Raw genomic sequence first — 24,956 nt, 5'->3', positions numbered from 1 at the left:
TACCTACCTAAGAATGTTTAATAGTAATGTTAACAGTTGTGTCATCTTTGCATCTCATTTATTTTGACCTTTGGCTAAACGTGGTGGCTTGAAGGTTGCATGAGCTGGGGCTTTCTAAGTATCCTCTCCTCCTCCTTTTGAGTAGAATCCAAGCTTATTATCCTGTTTGATGTTTCCAGTATGCTTCCTTCACAACAATAGATTGACAAGATACAAATACAGTTGGATGGTTTTTCTTGGACTTAAACAGGGAGAACAGGAAACTTCCCTCAAGGGTCCAGTATATTTGACTAAAGCCTGGCTCTCCTGTTTTTCCTGCTTCAGTTTGCCTCCCTTGGTGCAGATTAATTCTGGAAGGGGAGAGGGTGGAGAAGGTTAAACAAACAAACTGAGCTTCCAGCCAGGCAGCCAAAAGGAACTTGCTGTCAAAGCATCTTTGGAGAGGCAAAGCAGAAATCTAGAAAAAGTAACAGATGGCATAAACATTGAGGCACTTCGGCCAGACTTATGGGTGCTTACGAAGCGAAGGCCCCATCCAAACGCAACAGGAGAATATCCTGTTCTGTACTACCCAAGCGGATGGTATGCACTACTTCCAATCCCTGTGATGAATCTGCTGATGACAGGATGAGCAGGCCGCCCTTTCAACCTGTGTTCTGCTGTGCATGGATAGGATCTGAACGGAGAGCCTTTGCAGCAGTGTGTAGGTGCAAGTTGTAGTGATGCCTCGGGACCCAGTATGTTGCAGTGGCACAGTGACTTGGGGAAGCGCAGCTGCAGGAGCGTGCAAGACTTTGTGTGCATCGGATGTAGCAAGTGGGAGATGGCAACAAGCTTACTCCTTTAGTGGGTTGATGGTTCCATGGAGCCCTCTTGCAATGGGGCAGTGTTGTGCAACCATATCACTTCCAAATGCCCAGAAAAGCCCTTTATAGGTACCCTTAGGATCAGGCTGTCAAGTCAGTGTACGCAACTGTAGAGGGTAGTGGGAGGCTGTGTACTCGACAGCCTTCTAGTGATGCAAAAATATACCCACTTTCAAGTTAAACAGAACTTTTCCATTCAACCCCACTGAGTGTTCTCTACCTCGAAAGCTTGCATATGCTTTCACCAACAGAAAGTAGCTTGCATACAAAAGATCACTTGCCAAGCTCATCTTGGATGCTGCTGCTGTGGGGTGGTGAAGAGGAGTGAATAGAGGATGATGTCTACTTGCCACTGGCAAGTGTATCTTAGTCTGGTGAGGTGGGGGCTCCCCTCTAGCCTTGGGCTGGGTTTTGGAGGCACGTGGAAAATATCCATAAGTTTTGTTGCTCTGTGTGCTTCCAAAGCTCAGTGCAAAATCGGGGAGAACCTCTTCCTTTTTCTGATCCTGGCGAAGATCTCTCCTCCCATGCTGGGATTCAGAGGCACACAGAAAATTGCCAGACTTGGCTGCCTTCCCTGAAGCTCAGTATGATGTCTGAGATGAGAATTTGCCTCTTCCCCCAGCTTGGAGGGACTGGGTTGGTGCCAACCACAAATTATCAGCCAAATTCTGTGCACCCCCATATAGTGTGTTATATTGCCCCCATATAGTGCTTTTCAACGAGTTATTAGAAGAAAAACTTAATTGAGGGTTCCAAAAGTTACCTAAGTCCCCCCCCCCCCCGGCAAACCATTTTTGAAATGTCGGCAAGGTGGAAACTGGTGGTGTCAACTGCTTTTCTGTGGGGAGATGGCAGCTGACTGACTAGCATATTGATAAAACGGAATAGAGAGAGAGACGTGGAGGTTTCTTGTCAAAACCCAGACTGATTGCAGCTCTCCCCTGGAGGAAATCTTGCCATTGTTACAGTCTTCCTTGAGTAAACATTCTGGGATTTCTAGTGTGCACAAAAGGTTTTCTCTGTACAGTAGTGCAAAAGAGCTTCAAGCATGAGCAAAAACACACAGGAGGGCAATACAAAGCCCTGGTACTGTCTAAATTCTACTCGCCAGGTGCAGCAGGAGTGGCACTGTTCAAGACCAAGGCTTTCTCCCATGTAGAGCAGGTTTCAGACATTCTGCTCTCAGGGAACCATTGCGCTGCACTGACTTTTTGCTGCTGCACTCGGAGGATTGCACACTGCTTCCCACTGTAAATATTGCAACTGCACAGATTCTGTGTGATGTAAAAATGCTGTCTCGTTTAGCACTCATGCACAGTAAATGGCAGGACTTTGGTTGTTAATAACTATAGGTCATGCAGCCCAAAATAGCATTTGCTAGCAGTGTTCTCTCTTATTTTTTTTCATCTGTGTGCAGAATGAGTTTTGTTCTGGGTGGCAGTATCAAGGCAGTGTGCGCGCACCTGCATTCAGAGTGGGGCCTTCCTGATGCAACCTGAGCGGAATCTAGAATTAACTGAGCGGACATTAAAAAAAACTTGTGAGTGCACACATGTGTGTATGTCTTAGAGGGAGCACTGTTTGTAAGTCTTTCCTCTTCTGAGTATTATGATGTAAAAGGAGGAGCAGACTGGAAATGTTACAGCCTGCCAGTCTTTGGAATTTCATGTGCAAAACTGATGTATCTGTCCAAACGAGTTGATTTTGCTGGCTCCCTATGAGAAGCAGTGACTGCCAATTTATTATATTGTATAACACTGCTCTTGAGATGTGAAAAACCGAGCTTTGGGCAAAGTGCACTGCATCAAGAATAAATGAAAAATATACTATAGCATCACCAGACAGTGAAACTTGGAAGAGAACAGATTTGCTTAAGTCTTGCTGGCCCTGGAAAATGACTTGTGGCAATTGTTTCGACATTATTAGAAAGATGTGCGTCACACAGCTGTGGCTCTAGGTTGTACTTTCTGGCAGCACTTCACCCTCAGTAAAGATGAATTGGCTATTGAAACATCATTTGCATTTGGAAATGATGTGGGATATAATGGCTTCTTCAAAGCCTTCAGTTTCTTTGAAAGTCATTGACATATTCAGGTGTTTGGAACCACTGAAAGGGATAGTGTCACTCCACCCCTTATTTCTAATTTGTTCCTTTTGTGGAAATCCCAGTACATGAAAACATGGGTGTGCAGTGGTAAGCCTTAGAACCTGTTCTCAGTGCTGTTGCTTATTCCTGGCACTCCTGAAGAAGTAATAAAGAGATTTACTCTTCTCTAGCACCAAGTAGCTACAACCCACTGTCTTTGCACAAATGGAACTGGGAAAAAGGACTTCTAGATTAGATGATTTGGTTTCGTGGCATTCTTTAACTCTATTGGTTCTCATTTTGGAAACTAAGCACTAGTGTTGGGATGGAAGAGCTTAGGAATGGATTATTAACTCCTTTGTTCTTCAGCCTGGAATCTGAGAACCTGTTGCTGGACTCAGATTAGTGTGAAGATAAATCCTGATAAGCATCTGCCATCTGAGAGGACAATCCATAGTTTGAAAAAAACCTATACTATCAGAAATGCTGCTTGTACACAGTACATATCTTGCTGCCATAACTGATAAGTTGATCCTTCCAGATGATGGAGCTGGCTTGTGCTGCTGCTGTACTTCCATTCCTTAAAGCATCCATGAACATTTGGTACTATATACAGTAAATGTACAATTGTTCCTTGACCCCTTTATTTTTTATTTCATTTTTACACCACCAAATCATAAAATTGCAAGGTGGTTCACTGTCACTGAAAAACCTGATTTACAAAATGTGTTTTTTTAGGATTCCTTAAAGGCCATGAGATATGTTAATTTATTATTTATTTTATTTTATTTAGGGCATTTTTATATGGCTCCCTCAATATACAAATCTCTGAGCATTTTACAGTTTCAAAACAACAATTAAAACATTAAATCAAAACAGTTGAAATACAAATAAAAATAACTTTAAATTTTATGAACTAAAAGCCTAATTAGGTACGCCTTTTGTCTTGGCAAAGAATGCATTCCAAGCTCAAGAGTGACCACAGAAGGCTTGATCCCAAATCACTGAGGGATAAGCCAGTGGCAACTGCAGGTGGACCTCTTCAGATGGCTTATTACGCAGTGGAGAATCATGGAGAAGGAGTTTTCGAAGTATGCTGGACCTAAGCTAGTTATGACTTTATAGGTTATTGCCAGCACTTTGTATTTTGCTTGGAAACATACAGGTGAACCACGTTATCCACAGATTTGCGTATCCACGGATGGGAAAAAGACATCTGACCTCAGCATACACTAGAAAAAAAGTGGGGGGGGGAACACATGCCAACCTCCCATATCTGCAGGTTGGAGGTGGCTGGAAATGACCACGGAGGTTATTTCTGGCTGCCATTTTCTTTGACAGAACCACAAAATGACTCCCATTTTTTGTTTTAAAAAGCAAACAAACAGAAAAGGGGGGGAATGCCAATTTTTGGCCAATTTGGGGGCATAGCACAGCTCAGGGAGCAGTAGAGCACGGTAAGAAGCTCCCCCCTCAATTGGCCGATTTTCAGCTGACCGGGAACCTAACCCCTGCAATCCCATACCCCTGCGTTCTGCAGCTGCAGCCTGGAACAGAACCACAATATTGAGGTTCTCCTATATTGGCATCCAGTGCAATGCTTTTTTTAAAAAATGAATGGTGTGGAGTCTCCTAGTGGTCCCGGAGACCATCCTGGCTGCTGAGTTTTGCGCTGATGAAAGTTTCTGGAGACGTTCAAAGGCCGGTCTGTGTAAAGTGGGTTGCAGTTGTCCAGCCTAGAGGCTACCACATTATTTAAGATGAAAGCATCACATTGGTTCTTCCCTTTGAAACAGGCTTTTCTGTCTTCATTATGCAGGGACCGCATACAGTATTGCGCTGCACACCAAACTGTGGTAAATCCAAGTGACTCCAGGAGTGTTCACAAGAAGGAAATGGGAGTGGGGGTCGGTGAAGCCTCAGACATGCAAGAGCTTGCCTCTTCTGCTGCCCACTCCTCAAGCACTGTCTCATCATTTTATGGACTGTCCTTTGTTTCTGTCTTCAGTCTTTGGCAATTGTATGTTCCCACTTAGGAGGGGATACAGCCCACTTTTAATAATTAAAGCTGTAGAAAGGCTCCCTCCCCCTGCAACCGAGGTACCTGTCTCTGCCATTATGTAGGGGCAAGATATGTACCAGACAGAGTGAACTCTAGCCCTAGTTACCATGTTGGAACAGAGTGCGAGCTGGTTCTGCCATCTGGAAAGATGGCCCCATGCACCCCAAGCACAGCATCCCTCCAGTGGCTATTGATGGTGTCTCTCTTATGTTTCTTTTTTAGATTAGAGGAGAGCTGTTCTTGTGGTAGCAAGCATGACTTGTCCCCATAGCTAAGCAGGGTCTGCCCTGGTTGCATCTGAATGGGAGACTTGATGTGTGAGCACTGCAAGATATTCCCCTCAGGGGATGAATCCGCTCTGGGAAGAGCAGAAGGTTTCAAGTTCCCTCTCTGGCTTCTCCAAGATAGGGCTGAGAGAGATTCCTGCCTGCAACCTTGGAGAAGCTGCTGCCAGTCTGTGAAGACAATACTGAGCTAGATAGACCAATGGTCTGACTCAGTATATGACAGTTTCCTATGTTCCTATGATTGTGAACCCTTTGGGGACAGGGAGCCATTTTATGTAATCTGCTTTGTGAACCTTTGTTGAAAATTGGTATGTAAATACTTGTCACCATAGTTGTAAAGGTCTCATGATAGCAGTTGCATGAGAATTACAGTTACTGCTTGAAAAACATGGTTATATGAACTGTTTCTCCTAGAGATTCTTTGCATTAGCAGATGTACTTGCTGGCAAAAAGAGTCCAAATCCAGTAGGAGAATCCTGTGGGCACCACTTGCACTCCTCGGTACTGCTGTCATAAACAGGAAAACCTTTTCTGTCCACAGGTACCCTCTGCGGCGAGGAAGCTCATTCACTTTTCTAACTCCTGGACCACATTGGGATTTTACTCTGGTGAGTAAAACAAACAGCATATTAATTAACAACTAGATTCTTGAACAAACAAGCAGGCAGTGTTCCTACTTTCTCAGCTGAAAGTTTGCTCTTGGCCCGGGTAAATATAGCCTGTGTGGTGGTCAAACCAGCTTTGTTGGGTATTGAATGGTTGTCAGTATACCTGATCTGCTTTACTTGTCCTGCACATTGTACAGCAGTAGCTTTCCATGTGTTAGAACCTCTGCCATTCAGTTCTTTTTTCTGCAGACTGCTATTGAATAACTCAACCAGCAGCAGGTCAGGCAGGGTTTAAACCAGAATTGCAGAAGTCAGGGTGAAGTATAGGACAACTGTAGTTGGGGCTGGAAAGATGTTGGCACCCAAAAATTAATTGCTGATGTCCATTAAAAAGAGAAGAAAAGTCTTTGGGTATGTACCTAGTAGCAGATAGCAAGTTTAGGCACATTGTGTGACAAGACAAGAGAGCTTATTAAAAAATGTGTAACCAAGACACACAATGTGCAGTTCTACAAAAATAATGTGGAGTTCTAAAAACATTTGTGCAGTTCAACAACTCAAGTCATACAAAAGTGAACATTAGAACAGCCCTGCTGGAACAGGACGAAGGCCTATCTAGTTCAGCATCCTGTTCACACAATGGCCCTCCAGATGCCTCTGAGAAGCCCACAGGCAACAGATGAAGGCACGCCTTCTCTACTGCTGTTGCTCCCCTGCAACTGGAATTTAGAGGAATCTTGCCTCTGAGGCTAGAGGTGGCCTATAGCCACCGGACTAGAAGCCATTGATAGACCTGTTCTCCATGAATTTGTCTAAGCCCCTTCTAAAGCTGTCCAAGCTAGTGGTCATCACCTCCTCCAACGGCAGAGAATTCCATAGATCAATTACACGCTGTGTGAAAAAGTACTTCCTTTTGTTGGTCCTATATTTCCCAGCCTTCAGTTTCATGTGATGACCCCTGTTTCTTGTGAGAGGGGGAGAAAAATTTCTCTGCCCCATGCATGATTTTATACACCTGTATCATGTCTCCCCATAGCTGCCTCTTTTCTAAACTAAAGAGCCCCAGAGGCTGTAGCCTTGCCTCATAAGGAAGGCCCCTTCCATCTTGGTTGCCCTCTTCTGCACCTTTTCCAGTTCTACAATGTCCTCCTTAAGATACAGTGACCAGAACTGCACATAGTACTCCAAATGTGGCCACACCATAGATTTCTATAAGGGTGTTATAACACCAGCATTTTTATTTTCAGTCCCCTTCCTAACTATCCCTATCATGGATTTTGCCTTTTTCACAGTTACCGTGCACTGAGTCAAGTTATATTATGTTAGGTGATTGGTAATGAGAAATATAAAATGAGTAGTCCAGGCTCCTCTATAACCCAGACCCTGATCAAGGGCACCCATTTCTCCTGCCCCTGCCAAGGCGGCTTCCTTCAGACTCCACTGCTACTCGCAACTGAGCCTCCACCAATGAATATAACACTCTTTTGCAATACTGCGGTCCAATTCCCAGTTCTGAGGATTTTCTGCCACTCTATGTAGGCTTTTAAATGTCATGAAATGTGACTCTAGGCAACAATGAATGTGTGCACACGTGTGTTATAGCTGTGCATACTATACATGTGAATTACTCCCCTATCACTGTACATCTCTAAATTTTCCTTAAACACCTGGACAGTTAGATGAACATGGTAGGTCAGCCTGTTGGTCCATAAAACGAACCAGAAATAACTTTTTGAGGACCAACCAAAAAGATACACAGTCTGGAGCAGCTAGTGTGAAGAACTCTAAAGGAAGCTACTCAAGATCTTGTGTCGTTTTGGTGCTTCTCCATAAAGACGTTAGCAGATTGTGGCTTTTGATCACATAGCGTAACATATCGCAGCGCTTCCTGCTTATGCATTTGCTTCCTGGGCTGCCTCCCATTCTTTGTGTTTGGTTTGCACTGTGTGTGTGGATATTTGACATTGGGGAAGATGACATTTCATCATCATCCTGCTGATTTGGAGATAGCTCGCCTCAAACTGTGAACATGCCCTCTATTAACTTAGTTTTATTACAACTCTTTTGCGGGGAGTGGGGAACAGTTGATTAAAGTGTGTGAGAACTGGTTCAATAACAGGTTTGCTGTTCTGCCGTGGGGCAAATTCTCCTTCCTCCATCCTGGGAGGACTACATATGAGAGAACTCCCCCCCGCTTCCCCCGCCCTCCACATTCATACTCTTTTCCTCTGCCTTTCAGGTTATATAGTTCTTTTGCTTTTATCTGCCTTGCTATTTCATCTTTCACCTCTCCAGTCTTGTCTTCTCTTTATCTACTTTCTCTTCTTTCATCATCCCAAACCCCTTTTTATGCCCTTGCTGCCCCCTGCCCCATACTGTATCTCCTTCATGGCCTGCTGTCACTTCAGGAACCCAGAACTGCTTGTATCTCCCTGGCTGGATTGATGGGATGTTCCTCTTGAGTCAGGGGCATAATAGGGCAAGGGGAGACAGTTGTCTGGGGGCCCACTGCCTTGGGGGGGCCCCCAGAGGCAAGTCACATGACTGACTCCCCCAGCCGTGCACCCACCAGGGCTTCCTTCCGTTGTATTCATCCTCCGAAATTGATGTGAGTGTGAAGACCTGGAGCTACCAGAACAGCATGTCTTTCTCTAGTACCATTCAATGACTTGCAGAGTCTAGATAGGGATTCATGAGAACTGAGTAAAGAACAGTGAAGAGCAGGAAACTCCCTCATGCAGGGAATGCCATCAAGACCTTTTCTCTATGAGCCATCACCAGCTCTGACATCACTCTGACTTTGGTCTCTGAAACTGTGGGGGCTTCTCTGGTGGCGGGGGGCGGTGGATAAAAGCTGTGATTTCCAGGAATCTAGTGGGTGCACTTGGGAAGCTGATGCTGTGGTGTGCAGAGCAATTGTGACTGTGCACTGAAGTATTATCAAGTTAGTATGGACTCGAGCTTTTTAGCAGTTGAAGAAAAAGCACCTTTTCATGATGGTTGAAGATCTTCTGCAAACGTTAAACATCGAGGCAAAGCTATACCATCTTGGTCCTTGTTGTAGTTTTATCCACAGTGCCATGAGATGCTTGCCTGTTGCATGTTAAGTGTGAGCAATGCTTGTGTGTTGACCGTTGGACCAACTCTTATCTGGTGCATGATGTTGCTATATCATATCATAGGTTATGGCTTGGACCATTGGAGGTGCCCTTAGTTGTCATTCTTACCAGACCCCTGAATGCCAATCTCTCCCCCCGCCCCACCCATTCATTCTGTTCTGCTGCAGGATGCCATGCATTTGGCTTTTAATTGATGCATTCCTTCCTTAGGGGTTGTTTGACCTTAATAGCAGTTTCTTAAAAACTGAAAGAGCTATGTAGTCTTGCTGTTGTCACCCTTTGATCCTGTGCTAGCTTGCTCAGACTGGTTGTTCCTTCAAGGCAGTGATGCTAATCTAGGACCATACACTTAAGTGATGGGAGCAAAAAAATGTGACTGCAAACTACTGCTCCTGGCCTATCTGCTGGTACCCTGCTACTTCCAAGAGTCATGTCCTTCAAGGCCAAAGAAACCTGAGTCTCTTCTTCCCAATACTTCTGTGTCTTTATGCATTGCATAGGCAGGACAGAGATGTAACTTGTCTCTGGTCCTGGAGTGGAGATTTAGAGAGTATCGTTTGGGATAGGAGGCTGGACCATGGTCCATTTCTGCTGCTGCTTTTGATGCATGAGACATACATGTTAGCAGTGTTTAACTGCTCCTGCTTGCTTTCCTTGACCAGAGCCAGTATTAAAGAGCAGCCATAGTGATAGAGCACATGCTTTGTATGCATAAGGACCCAGTTTTAGTTCCCAGCGCCTCCACCCCAAATGGCCTCTTGTTGGAGAGTTGGAAAAGATTTGAGCCCAAGACCTTGGAGAGCTGCCGCTAGTTGGAGACAATGCTAGGTTAGATGGAGCAATGGTCTGACTTGTTAGAAGGCAGAATTTTATATGCTCCATTTAAGGTTGCTGCTGATTTTTTTCTTTTAAAATTAATTTTGGTACTTCTGTGTAGCTCGCTCAGTCCACAAGGACCCCCAACGTGGCTTAGAATTAAAACAAAAAACAATAAAGACGGTGTACAACTAATGGCATTGTTTAAAAATGCACAAAACCCTCCAAACGAAGCACAGCAGCTAACATTGCCCTCTCTCAAAGGCTTGCCTGAAGAGCCAGGTCTTCACTACCACTTGAAAGGAGGGCATTCCAAAGTCACGGCAAAGACCGTTGCGTCTCATGCCCACCTGGGTTACTGAAGGGTATGTGAACACAGAGCAGGATGTCGGTGGTTGACCTGAGCATACAGGTTCTAGTACATAAGTACTAGAAAACATTCCTCTAATTTGGAGTCAAACTAGATAAGACTGGCTAGCTGTTTGTATATTGTCCACGTGTCTGCCATGATCACATGTAAAGCTGGCAGGAGTGAGTTGGGGTATTTACATGAAGAGGAACATGCAAGGGAGGGAAGCAGTGCCTTGCCTTGCCATGCTCCATTGCTTGAAGCAGTTTTCTCCCAGCTTTGCTCATTTCTGGTATTGGAGCTAGGCAGAGAGAGAACTGCAACAGAGTGTTCTGGGTCCCCTCCGCCCCATTTCATGTAAATAGTAGTCCCACCCACCCCCACCCACCCCTTCTGTTTGTATGTGGATAACATACAAATGGCTGCCTTGTCGCATTTTACTTGACCCTTGGGCTAGGGCTGTCTATGAATGGTAGCCATCTGGAGACTTCAAGGCACTCTTGTCAAACTGTGATGGTCTCTGGCACTCAGGTCACTGTGGACTCTGGTCAGGTTACTGGTTATACATGTTATCCTAGTGTTTGTCATTGTGCCCTTAAAACAAGCTCTCAGAATTGTGATCAGCACTAGTGCAGTAAGCATGTTTGTTAGTGCGATTGTCACAGGCACCCACTGGATAATGGCCATGACAAAGAACACCCAGCTCTGTCGTCCTCCACCTCTAACTACCCAAATAACTTTTTAAAAATGTTTCTAAAAAAATGGATTGTCTTGCAACTCATATGTCCCTGTAGAGCTCTTTAAAAAAAGATAGTGACATGTTCCCCTTAGTGATAATATTGACCAGATGCATGATTGAATCAATTTCACCACTCCCATTTACTTGTTTGGGACTAAAGTGACTACGGTTGGGAATTAGGAAAACAGATTAAACTGGTTCCTTTGAGCTTCCCCTTCCCCAAAAAGCATAGGAACATAGGAAGCTGCCATATACAGAGTCAGACCATTGGTCTATCTAGCTCAGTATTGTCTTCACAGACTGGCAGCAGCTTCTCCGAGGTTGCAGGCAGGAATCTAACTTGGCAAAGAGGCACCTTTTGATGTGGTGATTCTCTTTATTTAGCAGGGGGAGAGTAACTGGCCCTATCCACCCCCAGCACAGTACCTCCAGTGACTGTTGCTGGTGTCTATTTTATGTTTCTTTTTAGATTGTGAGCCCTTCGGGGACAGGGTTCCATCTTATTTGTTTGTTATTTCTCCATATAAACCGCCCTGAGCCATTTTTGGAAGGGCGCTATAGAAATAGAATATAATTAATTAATTATTTAACTAACTAACTAACTAACTAACTAACTCTCTCTCTCAGCCCTATCTTGGAGAAGCCAGGGAGGGAACTTGAAACCTTCTGCTCTTCCCAGAGCTGCTCCATCCCCCAAGGGGGATATCTTACAGTGGTCACACTTCTAATCTCCTATTCATATGCAACCAAGGCGGACTCTGCTTAGCTAAGGGGACAAGTCATGCTTGCTACCACAAGACCAGCTCTCCTCTCTTACCATATTTCTACAGGCTACTAACACAGCCACCTAATGGCACAGCGAGGAAGTAACTTGCCTAGGGAGCAAGAGGTTGATGGTTCAAATCCCCACTGGTATGTTTCCCAGACTATGGGAAACACTTATATCGGACAGCAGCGAAATAGGAAGATGCTGAAAGGCATCATCTCATACTATGAAGGAGGAGGCAATGGTAAACTCCTCCTGTATTCTACCAAAGAAAACCACAGGGCTCTGTGGTCACCAGGAGGTTGACATCAACTGGACAACACAACTTTACTTTACCAACACTGAATTGGAGCCAGCACCCAAGCAGTAAGGGCTAAGTCACACCCATAGTTTCTCATAAAAAACTATCTGTATGCCACATAGCTAAAAGAGATTGCAAATGTTTGTTATCTTGCATCTTTTCCCACCCTTTTGTAATAATTTCCATAACGTGATGACTTCTTTCTGAGAGGTGGTATTGTACTCTCAAGCTCTTGAAATATTTTTTGTGTTACCTTTATTTTAGCTCTCTATGTTACTAAAGCTTTGGGTACCCCAGGATATTTTAAGCAGGGTAGTTGCAGTAGAAAGGTCATGGCATCCAAGTGCATGGCCATTATCCATTTGAAACTATCTGTACTGGCATGGGTTACTCCAAGGAAGCCTTGAATATTTGTAAGGATGACAGGAATCCCAACTCCACCCTGTCTGGTAGATTTTCATATAGGGAGATCATGACAAGTTGATTTAAGTTAGTAGCAAAATGAGCCTGTAAATGATTGTAGAATCCAAGGGAAAGAGTTGTGGTATGCAAGGGCAAGGCAAGTGGAGTGGAATCGGGAATATTAATAGTTTAATGACATATTATGCGGAGAGGCAAGTGCAGACTGCTTCTCAGTGCTCTTACTGCTGGCTGTTTGGTAGCCCAGCCTCTACTCAAGGACTGGAATACAAGGAACTAAAGCCCCATTCAAAAACTGGCCTGGATCAAGGAATGGATTAACCAAAAATGGTGTTTAATGGTGTTTTACTGTAAACCGCCCTGAGCCTTTTTGGAAGGGCGGTATATAAGTTTTAATAATAAATAATAAATAAATAATAATAAAAACACCACAGTGATCAAAGGGATTGATTGATCAGATTCTGGCATAACCCAGATTAACCAGTGTGACTTAGTAGATGGTGTGTCATACTTAGACCAGGGACACCTGGGTACAGATTTCTGCTCCGACATTAAGCTCACTGAGAGAACAAAATAAAGTTCATCATCATCATCATCCATCATGATCTTAAGCTCAGAAACAGCGACCAGCCCAACTGCCTCACAATTAAATAGGGGGAAGATCATTCAACTTGATTGTTGTATGTCCATTGCTTCCCCAAGCACTGACAGGCTCAGATGGCAGCATCACTTGAATGTGGCTTCCATTTAGATAAGAGAGCAGTGCAGTCTTGAGGCATTTTCGCAAATATCTGCCTGATGGTGGACCTTGCTATCCATGGACTCGCAGATTGCGGTTTTGTGTATCTGTGGTTGGGTCTCAAAGATTCAATTTGTTTGTCCACGGGTAGAAAAATAAGTGGCATTCACCTATCCTTGGACTTGATTGGCTGGAAATGACTTATGATTTAAGTTCTGGCCACCACTTTACAGCAGAGAGTCATTTTGTGTGTGTTTTTAAAATGGCAAATCTATTAACCCCAAATTTGGTAATTTTCAGGGTTAGGAACATAGGAAGCTGCCATATACTGAGTCAGACCATAGGTCCATCTAGCTTAGTATTGTCTACACCGACTGGTAGTGCCTTCTCCAAGGTTGCAGGCAAGAATCTCTCTCAGTCCTATCTTGGAGAGGCCAGGGAGGGAACTTGGAATGTAGACGCTCTTCCCAGAGCGGCTCTATCCCCTAAGGTGAATATCTTACAGTGCAAACACTTCTAGTCTCCCTTTTGTATGCAACCAGGGTGGACCCTGCTTAGCTTAAGGGGACAAGTCATGCTTGCTACCACAAGACTAACTCTCCTCTCCTTGGGTTTGGGAGGCATTGCTAGAGAGCTGGACAACAAGGTTCTATGTTTTCCTCTTATTTCTGCCCACTTGCTTTTTTGGTCCAGTTTTTTGCTAGAATTCGCATGGGGTAAGGTTTTGTTGTTCACATTTTCTGTATTCGCACCTATAGGCGAGAATGGAACCCCTGCAAATTACGAGGGCCACCTGTATCCACTTGGAGCATAAGTGTAGGCAAATGGTAGGCACTTCTGCAAAGCAGCAGATTTGCTACCTCACATTGGCTTAGATTTTTGGAATTTATGTAGCACTGTTAAAATACCATTTCACAGAGTAGTGAATCTCTTGGATCCTCACTAATGCTGCATGAACTTTCTTTGGCCCAAATTGGTTCTTCACATGTGTGCAGACATCTGTGCTCTCTCCATAGCTGGTGTGGGGTGTGTGTGAGGGCAGTTGTCATCTTTCCCAAGCTTTGGTGACTCTTCTCCAAAGCACTCTGTCTCCAGGCATCAGGAGGCCATCTTGGCCTATGGGAAACACCTATATCGGGCAGCAGCAATATAGGAAGATACTGAAAGGCATCATCTCATACTGTGCGGGAGGAGGCAATGGTAAACCCTCCCTGTATTCTACCAAAGACAACCACAGGGGTCTGTGGGCGCCAGGAGTCGCAACTGACTCAATGGCGCACTTTACTTTTAAACCGCATTGGGAACTTATAATAATAATAATAATAATAATAATAATAATAATTCGATTTCTATACCACCCTTCCAAAAATGGTTCAGGGCGGTTTACAAAGAGAAATAACAAATAAGATGGCTCCCTGTCCCCAAAGGGCTCACATTGTAAAAAGAAACATAAAACACACACCAGCAACAGTCACTGGAAGTACTGTGCCGGGGGTGGATAGGGCCAGTTACTCTCCCCCTGCTAAATTAAAGAGAATCACCACGGTAAAAGGTGCCTCTTTGCCCAGTTAGCAGGGGAAAAGCAGTATATAAATATTTGTCGTCGTCAACAAAAACTGCTGGGATACCACTTCTCTAGCTCCAAGGATTGCAGAAAAACTGGGCTGACTTCCCACCTCATAAGAGCTCAGCAGTCCACTCAGCAAGGGTGGTGACTGGAAATATAGAAGCTGCCTGCAAGTAAGATCTCTTTACTGACAAAAGTCTGTAGACCATTTAATTTAGAAAGATGGCTTTTTCTTCCCTAGAAAGTTTGGGTGGTTTTTAACTCTCTTTTGACACCTTTTGTTGGAGTATGAATAAGACTTCCTGCTTTCTTTTTCATTTTAGTTGCCTCTCACAAACACACACACACACACACACACACCCCTGATCTCAGGAGGATTTACATAGATGTGCCTTCAAAATTAGCCGAATGCTAAGTGTCATCTAGAATGGGAAGATCACATTGTCTGGTTACTCCTTTGCAGTTTTACTTTGAGCCTTTTGAATCCAGTCAGTTTTCTTGGAGTCTGCATCTGATTTAGTAGATGTTAAGCAGCTGGCTTTGCTGTCAGATGTCTGCTGTTAGTATGAATCACAACTGGGCCGAGAAAAATAAAAGGCCCAGCCAAGGCAAGACCTATTAAACTAACTAGTCTAGCCAGCCTTAAAAACAAACCTTTAGACTTCCTTTAGAGTCTGGAGAGGACTGTAGTCAGATAGCTTGGCCACTGACATAACGCTGAATTGCAGAAACTACTTTTTTTCTCATCAAAAGCTCAGTGGTTCCCAGTTCTTGTATTATTATAGGATTGATGCACAGAGAACTATGAAACCAGAGCTAATGTTGTAATGTTAGATTCTTTCCATGATGCAAATTGGCGCTCTGAATTTTTTTATTTTAAACCTAGTACATGTAGAAAAATAACCTTTGGGTATTTCTCCCCATATTGCTCTCAATACCTTGTAAGTTTTTTCTTTTAAAACAAACAAACAAACAAACAAACAAAAAACCACACTGGGGTCTTCCGCTGCTCAGCTTTCCTGAGGTCTACTCCTAGGCTTCTTCCCCCATGTGCTCCATTGTAACCCTGTTGTACACTGGAGAGTGAGCAAGCCTTGCACTCTCTTTCTATAGCTTCGCTTTGGCAGGAAGAAAGACAATGCCGCCTGTCCACATAACACAATCCTGTGTTGTGGGGCTGTGCTACACAGGCCCCATGTGGGGCCGTAGTATCTCTTTAAGTTTTAAGAAGCTGGAATGGGAGCCATATGTGCAGTTGTCATACCATATTCCTGTATGAGCATAGAGCAATGCTCCAGAGCAATGGAACACTTGACTTTATCCCTGTGATGATGGGGAGACCTGCCCAGACACCTGCAGCAAAGGTTGATCGCCGGAGGTGAACAAGTGCGTGACTAATGACAAAGCTGTTGTGTTGTGAGAATGTCATGTAACACATGGTTTTCATATAATATTAAACAAACCTGTTCCAATTCCCAAGTTCTCGGTTATCTTATTTCATCAAATAAACTCTTAAAGCAATTCCAGGTGTCAGTGGTTACATTAATGTGTGTCATTCTCCTTTTAGGTTTTCCTCTCTGTTTCTTCCTCATTCCCCCACCCCCACCCACTTCTCTCAAAGCTTACAGGAGCACAAAAAAGGTGTAACAAAATGTCTAATCAAATCACTTCTGTCAAGTCAAATGATGTTAATCGCGGGAATGAAATTCCTCCAGCTTGTTTACATCACAGATGTGTTTAAAAAAATAAAAAAATGGGCAGCCCTGGGATTGGTCTTGGACTCTACACTGGCTTATCACATGCAGGAAAGCAGGTTCCCTTCAATGCATTTCAAGGCCAGGCACGTAACTTGTATAACTTGTGTTTTCTTTTCCTTACAGAAGAGGAAGCGGAGGGAAAAAGATGACGACGTTGTCAGTCTTTGTAGCCTTGACCTTAAGGTAATTAAAGCATTCATTGTGATTGTACAAGTAAAGCTGTTATGTCTGTTGGGATTCCTAGTCCACCCTCCCTTGGAGGACCAGGATAGGCAATATCGTTTCTTGACCCAACAGGATATTACTGTTCCCCTTTAATGGAGGTTGAGAGACTGCACCTTTCCCAGGGTCCACCCACCAGGTCGGTGGCTAAGCCAGTACTTGAACTTGAGTTTACCATGATCAGGTCCAACACACCTCCACTCACTGATCAACACTGGCAAATCACAGAATCATGAGCGCTGGAGGGGGCTGATAGGTCCTTCAGTCCAACTCCCCACTAGGTGTGGGAAATCCAGAGCTAGAATGTTCCCCAGCAGGTGGCCGTCTAGCCTCTGCTTGGAGAGCAGTGAGCCCACCCCCAGATAACTGGTTTCATTATCAAACTGCTCTTACCATTCAGAAGTTTCTCCTAGTCTTACATACAAGTGGAGCAGCATCTTAAGATAGCTAATAAAGGAATAAGGTTCTTGACTTCATGAGTACTTGCTCTAGAATCCAGCTTTTTGGGTGAAGAGAAACAAACAAACAAACAAACAAACAAACAAACAAACAAACAAACAAACAGGCTAAAGGTAATGACCTTTGTAATGTGGTGCCTCTTTTGTGTTCAAAGCAAATAGATACTGAGTGTGTGCAGTGCTTTTCCTGTGTGTAGATTCATCTTTTCCTGGACATTGTAAAGTAAATAATGTGTGATTGGGATGTTTGGAGTCCTGGGCTTCTCAAGAGAAATTAGGTCAAAGGCAAACCTCAGACTGGCCTTTATGAGCTGGAATCTGATGACCGTTCAGCTGCTCCTTCTCTGAAGATATCACTGTAGTAGGAATGTCAGGATTGAGAGGGAGAAATACTTTCTTCTGGCAAGTAGGCACTTTGGAGTCCAAAACCAAATAACTGCTTTGTAAATGCAGGTTAATTGTGGTTTATCAGAGGTTGATCCATCTCCAGTTATTGCTGTTAAAAGAGGCAATGATTCTATTTGGTCATTGTTAAGGGATGGGAATCAGTTGCCTATTTTTATTTCTCCTAAGTAGATGCATTGACTCAGGAAGGTCTTTGCTGGCCTTAGCTAGAGTTCACACTTAGTAGGTCCCTTTGAGTCAGGACAAGGGAATACATCAGAGGGGTGGCACAGTGTAATTGGGATCCCTTCCAACAATTGTGTGCTTAATATCTGGCTGTTCAAATACTTTCCCTGCTTGACTGAGGCCTCCCAAACATTGAAAGAATCGAAGCTTAGTATCAGTTTAGTAAATGTACTTCAAGATGGGAGATACCACTCCTAAAGAAATCCAGGTGGGTCGTTATCGGCCACCTTTGCCTCCTTCACCCACTAGATCTTTGATTTGAGCCTTTCTCCTTCTCTTCTGATGAAGGCAACTTCTTTAATAAAGCCTCCCCTGCTGCCAGCTGACCTTCTCCCACACCTGCTGTTTCACTGCCTCTCCAGGCTCTCCCCTGCCCCATCCCGCTGCTGCCTGGTGAGTCCCAGATTTCTCATGCGCTCCTGACTTGTCCATCTAAATGTAACAGTTTTGCACAGGGTCTAGTACCCCATTAACACTAAAGGCAGCAGTTATAAGACAGATCTCATTATTCTAGTCTCTATGTATTGAGACTGCAGTCCATTGCAAAATTAAGTGTGCTTAAGCCCATTGAAGTAGCTTTGTGCATCTTAAAAGTCAAATGTGCTGCTTTTTTGGAATGGTTTTAACCAAGATTTGTCTTGAAAAGGCGTGTCTAACAATCAGGCTTCATTTTGTTTTAATTTGTCCGTTTGTTTAAAAAGTGCTGCATTTGTCAATAACATAAGACTCACACCCCCAAAGTACACTTTGTTTCAGTCTTGTTTTATAGCTCGTACTAGTTACGGCAGAGGCCCTTTGTAAACAGTGTTTGCCTCCAAACATGCACACATCAATTTTAACTGACAAAGCCAACAAGGTGGAAGGTCAGATCTTAATTTTCAGCAATTCAAGTTCTTTAGTTCCTAGGCTTGTCTTGCTGACGTCACAGTAGGATTGTAAAAATGCCTGACACTTGCTAACTCCCCAAAAAGAAAGAGAAACACAATGTGTGGTGATTGGAGCTTTTTCTGTTGCTTTCGGTCAGGGCTACTCAACTTCGGCCCTCCTTCAGATGTTGTTTGTTTATTTAAAATATTTCTATACCGCTCAAAACTTCTGGGTGGTTTACTTAAAATAATAAAAGATTAAAAACATTTAAAACCCAATATTAAAATTATTTAAAGTGATACAGACAACTTGTACAAAGTTCTTGCTACCGTCCCTCCGTCAAAGTTCCCCTTCCTACTAAAACTGAGAATCTCTTTCCCTGTTCTGAGGATAAAACTAGCTAAAGCAGCATATGATGAACCTGTCCCTAACTCATGGTGATCCCAGTGCATGCTGTTTTGAGATGTTTCAGTTTTCTGCCATGTTTTTCTAGTGATAGCTGTGGGCAGCGCAGCCCCATAAAGTAAAGTGCCTAGCTTCCTCTTGAAAAACCCTGAGAAACATGCACAGCAGCTGTGAAAAAAGCTAATTCCATGCTAGTGGTATGCACACCATGCCTATGCAGTTCGTTGCCGGGGGTGTGTGTGGTTCTTTGGGGGGGGGGTGCACTTACGCCTCCCACTGCTTTTCCTCTGCCGGCTCACCTTTTTAAAAGCAGTTTTTGGGGCGAGAGCTTACCTCCCTCTACAATGGCCTCCAGACCAGTTCATGCACATCCCTATTCCATGCCAGGAATCATTAGAAAGGGGATTGAATATAAAATTGCTAATATTATAATGCCCTTATACAAATCTATGGTGCGGCCACATCAGGAGTACTGCGTACAGCTTTAGTCACTGTATCTTAAGAAGGATATTGTAGAACTGGAAAAGGTGCAGAAGAGGGCAACCAAAATGATCAGGGGCCTGGAGGAAACCTTCCTTATGAGGCAAGGCTACAACACCTGGGGCTCTTTACCTTGGAAAAGAGGCGACTAAAGGGAGATGTGATTGAAGTGCATAAAATTATGCATGGAGTGAAGAGGGAAGAGAGAGAGAAATTTTTCTCCCTCTCTCACAACACTAGAACCAGGGGTCATCCCATGAAACTGAAGGTTGGGAAATTTAGGACTGACAAGTAGTACTTTTTCACACAGCGCATAATTAATCTATGGAATTCCTTGCCATGGGATATGGTGATAGCCACCAGCTTGGATGGCTTTAAAAGGGGCTTAGGCAGATTCATGGAGAGCAGGTCTATCTATGGTTACTAGTCTGGTGGCTGTGGGCCATCTCCAGCCTCAGAGGCACGATGCCTCTCAATACCAGTTGCAGGGGAGCAACAGCAGGAGAGAGGGCATGCACATACCTCTTGCCTGTGGGCTCCCCAGAGGCATCTGGTGGGCCAATGTGTGAAACAAGATGCTGGACTAGATGGGCCTTGTGCCTGATCCAGCAGGGCTGTTCTTATGATCTTATATAAACTGAGTTTTGTGAAGCTAGCAGAAATCTGAGAATGTTCTCTCTTATACCAAGACCACGCTAACTGAGCAAAGTGGTGCTAACCTTTCACAGTGGCGCTTCTCTTCTGTTTAGCAGAGGGAAAGTAACTGCCAAATCCAACCCCATGGCAGCATCCCTCATAAGAACAGCCCTGCTGGATCGGGCCCAAGGCCCATCCAGTCCAGCATCGTGTTTCACAAAGTGGCCCACCAGATGCCGCTGGAAGCCTACAGGCAGGAGTTGAGGGCATGCCCTCTCTCCTGCTGTTACTCCCCCGCAACTGATACTCAGAGGCATCCTGCCTTTGAGGCTGCAGGTGGCCGTCCAACTAGTACGGTAGCCTAGTAGTTGATAGACTTCTCCGTGAAGTTATCCAAGCCCTTCTTAAAGCAATCCAGGTTGATGGCAGTCACCACATCTTGTGGCAGAGAATTCCACAAGTTGATTATGTGTTGTGTGAAAAAGTACTTCCATTTGTTGGTCCTAGATTTCCCGGCAATCAATTTCATGGGATGACCCCTGGTTCTAGTGTAATGTGAGAGGGAGAATAATTTCTCTCTATTTACTTTCTCCACTCCATGCATGATTTTATAGACCTCTATCATGTCTCCCCGCAGTTGCCTTTTTTCTAAACTAAAGAGCCCCAGGTGTTGTAGCCTTGCCTCATAAGAAAGGTGCTCTAGGCCCATGATCATCTTTGTTGCCCTCTTCTGCACTTTCTCCAGTTCTACAATGTCCTTTTTTAGATGTGGTGACCAGAATTGTATGCACTACTCCAGGTGTGGCCGCACCATAGTTTTGTATATGGGCATTATAATATTAGCAGTTTTATTTTCAGTCCCCTTCCTCATGCTCCCTACCATGGAATTGGCCTTTTTCACAGATGCTGCACATTGAGTTGACACTTTCAACGAGCTGTCCACCACGAACCCAAGATCCCTCTCTTGATCAGTCACTGACAACTTAGATCCCGTCAACGTATACTTGACGTTGGGGTTTTTCATCCCAATGTGCATCACTTTACACTTGCCAACATTGAAGCACATTTGCCATTTTGTTGCCCACACCCCCAGTTTGGAGAGATCCTTTTGGAGCTCCTCACAATCTCTTTTGGATTTCACTACCAGAAAGAGTTTGGTATCATTTGCAGCTTTGGCCACCTCACTGCTTACCCCTGCTTCTAGATCATTTATGAATAAATTAAAAAGCACCGGTCCCAGTACAGATCCCTGGGGGACCCCACTTCTGACTTCCCTCCATTGTGAAAACTCTCCATTTATACCTACCCTCTGTTTCCTGTCTTTCAACCAATTAGCAATCCACATATGTACTTGTCCCCTTATCCCATGACTGCTAAGTTTCCTCAGGAGTCTTTGATGAGGAACTTTGTCGAAAGCTTTTTGGAAGTCCAGGTATACTATGTCAACTGGATCATCCTTATGCACACACTTGTTGACACTTGCAAAGAACTCCAAAAGGTTGGTGAGGAAAGATTTACCTTTGCAGAAGCCATGCTGGTTCTCTCCCAGTAGGGCCTGTTGTTCTATGTGCATTACAATTTTATCCTTGAGGATGCTTTCCATCAATTTGCCTGGAATGGACGTTAAGCTAACCAGCCTGTAATTTCCCGGATCGCCCCGGATCCCTTTTTAAAAATCGGTGTTACATTTGCTACTTTCCCGTCCTCCGGTACAGAGCCTGATTGCAGGAATAAGTTATATATTTTAGCAAGGAGGCCAGCAATTTCACATTTGAGTTCTTTGAGGACTCTAGGATGGGTGCTGTCCAGCCCTGGCGGTTTGCTAGTTTTCAGTTTTTCCAGACAGTTTAGATCATCATCTCTTGTCACTTCTATCTGACTCAGTTATATCTGACTCAGTCAGCCTCCATCCCTAAAAAGCCTGTTTCAGGAACAGGTTTATGCTCAGTATCCTCTGCCATGAAGACAGACGCAAAGAACTCATTTAGCTTCTCTGCAACCTCCATATCCTCCTTAATAATCCTCTTCACTCCCTCATTATCCAAAGGTCCAACCTCCTCCCTGGCAGGTTTCCTGCATCTGATGTATTTAAAGAAGTTTTTGTTATTCGGCTTGATGCTTTTAGCTAAATGTTCCTCAAACTCTCTTTTTGCCTCCCTTATTGTCACCTTGCATTTCTTTTGCCAGAGTTCATGTTCCTTTCTGTTCTCTTCATTTGGGCAGGCCTTCCAATTTCAGAAGAAAGTCTTCTTATCTTTTATAGCTTCCTCGACTTTACCTGTTATCCATGCTGGCATCCTCCTGGACTTAGTGGTAACTTTCCTCCTTTTGGGTATACAACCTAACCGGGCTTCTAGTATTATGGTTTTGAGTAAACTCCATGCATTCTGGAGTGATGACTTTCCTGATTTTCCCTTTCAGCTTTCTTTTCACCATACTCCTCATTGTGGAGAAGTTTCCTCTTTTGAAATTCAAAGTGCCTGTGTTAGAGTTCTTTGGTGATTCTCTCCCCTCGTGTATGCTGAATTTGATCACACTATGGTCACTGTTTTCTAAAGGGATGGTGACACTGACATCACGCACCAGGTCTTGGGTGCCACTCAGGATTAAGTTCAAGGTCTCCTTCTCTCTGGTTGGTTCCAAGACCAACTGTTCTAGGGCACAGTCATTCAATGTATTTAGAAATTTGACCTCTTTGTTGTTACTTGACTGTGAATTTAGCCAGTCTGTGTGGGTAATTGAAGTCACCCATTATTGCACCCCTGCCTCTCCTTGAAGCCTCCCTGATTTCCTCCTGCAACTCCAGTGGTGATTGCTGATGTCTGCCTTATTTTTTATATTTTATATTATGAACCCTTTTGGGACAGGGAGCCATCTTTATTCATTTATTTTCTATGTAAACCACTTTGAGAACTTTTGTTGAAAAGCTGTATTTAATTTTTTTTAGTAGTATCCTGCACCATACCTCAGTGTGTGTGTGTGTGTCTCGGGCCACTTTGTAAATCTGTTGAAGCAGGTGGTCTCCTCTTCCTGTGCTTGTGCATACTGCATTGTAACCGTTTATGACGTGCCCCAGCCCTCCTTGAGATGTTGAGCATGCTCCGAAAACTACAGCTCCTGGGATTCTTTGGGGAAAGTAGCAATAGTTAAATGGCCTGGCATTTCTGTCAGTAACCTTTGTATTAGATAAGGCTTTCTTTATGTATACTGCACTACATTACCAACTGTGCTATTATAAAATTTACAGATTAGTGATTCATTACAGGTGAGGTGTGAAGTATGTGTTCAGAAGGTGTGTATCCTATTGTTTGTTAGAAGCAAGGTTATAGTGGCCTGTGTATCCAGTAGGGAATGGGCAGAGCATTGTAACTTGTGAGGGGCATAATGAAGCCATCATGAGCAATCTCCAGTAACCCCTGCTAACTTGGCAAAGAGGTACCTTTTAACATGGTGATTCTCTTTATTTAGCAGGGGGAGAGTAACTGGCCCTATTCACCCCCAGCACAGTATCTCCAGTGACTGTGGCTGGTGTCTATTTTATGTTTCTTTTTAGATTGTGAGCCCTTTGGGGACAGGGAGCCATCTTATTTATTTATTATTTTTCTATGTAAACCACCCTGAGCTATTTTTGGAAGGGTGGTATAGAAATTGAATCAACAACAACTGGTTTTGTTTAGATCTTTAGATCTAATCTAGGCTTTAGATCTAATTTTAGGCTTTAGATTTGATCATTAGACTAGATTAGCCATGAGAAAACTGGGAGTTCTTCATGTCTAGAAAGAGATCAGAATCATGTACCCAGAAAAACTGGCTGTTCTGTGTGGTGTAGTGCTAATATAGCAAATGTGCTTATTTTGCATTATTTATTCTACTTCTGCTAATTCTGGAGAATTCTGCAGTTTTCCAGAATACTGGAAAGGGAAGAAACTGTGCAGGCACTGGTGCATGCTCCTTGACCACTGTACTTAACTGTTATCAGCCCAAACTTCTGAGAGTACATAAGAAACTGCACACACACTTTCAATTCTAAGTGACTAGGAGACTGGGCTATAGTTTGGAAAGTCCCCAGTATGCATCTTGCCTTTGCCCTGAAATCCCTAGAGGACTTTAAGCTGCCTTTTCTCAGCCTCAGCCCAATATGGAAATGATTACTGATCAACTTCACAGGGTGGTTGTAAGGAATGCAAACACAAGAAACTACTTGGTGCTCTAACATTCAAAAGGTGATTTATAAATGGTGGCAGTGGTTTATTGTCATCCTCTTAGAGTCACAAGGGCTAGAAACTTTTGGAATTGTGTCTTTTAAAAGTGTGTGTGTGTAAAACACACACATACCTGTCACACATTCTGTCAAAGACAGAATGCAGTGGAAGCAACTACTTTGCTTGAGGCAGTATACACAATTAATATTGATTGGTTGATTAACTTCAGTGTTGACTCTTAGCAACCACGTAGATAGATTCTCTCCAGGATTATCTGTCTTCAACTTGGCCTTTAAGGTCTCTCAGTTGTGCATTCATTGCTGTCGTCATCGAGTCCATCCACCTTGCTTCTGGTCATCCTCTTTTTTCCTTTCCTTCAGCTTTTCCCAGCATTATGGACTTCTCAAGGGAGTGAATCTTCGCATAATGTGTCCAAAGTATGATAGTTTGAGCCTGGTCAATTGTGCCTCGAGTGAAAATTCTGAATTGGTTTGTTGTATGATCCATTTATTTGTTTTCCTGGCTGTCCATGGTATCCTCAAAAGTCTTTTCCAGCATCAAAGTTCAAAAG

The 24,956-nt window shown here is 43.8% G+C and overlaps 1 protein-coding gene across 1 annotated transcript in view; it reads left to right on the top strand.

Annotated features, from left to right (window-relative positions):
* The window catches only part of NET1 (neuroepithelial cell transforming 1), a 100,958-nt gene that overhangs the window by 39,003 nt on the left and 36,999 nt on the right, over positions 1-24,956 (top strand). The window contains exons 2-3 of the mRNA XM_053256145.1: positions 5,846-5,912; positions 16,609-16,668. Coding sequence (XP_053112120.1) covers positions 5,846-5,912; positions 16,609-16,668 — 127 coding nt within the window. The remainder of the gene's footprint in view (positions 1-5,845; positions 5,913-16,608; positions 16,669-24,956) is intronic.

The sequence above is a fragment of the Hemicordylus capensis genome, chromosome 5, assembly GCF_027244095.1.
Source record: "Hemicordylus capensis ecotype Gifberg chromosome 5, rHemCap1.1.pri, whole genome shotgun sequence".
Lineage (NCBI taxonomy): Eukaryota > Metazoa > Chordata > Lepidosauria > Squamata > Cordylidae > Hemicordylus > Hemicordylus capensis.
The sequence above is the reverse complement of the archived record's forward strand: the minus strand, read 5'-3'. Positions and strand labels throughout refer to the sequence as shown.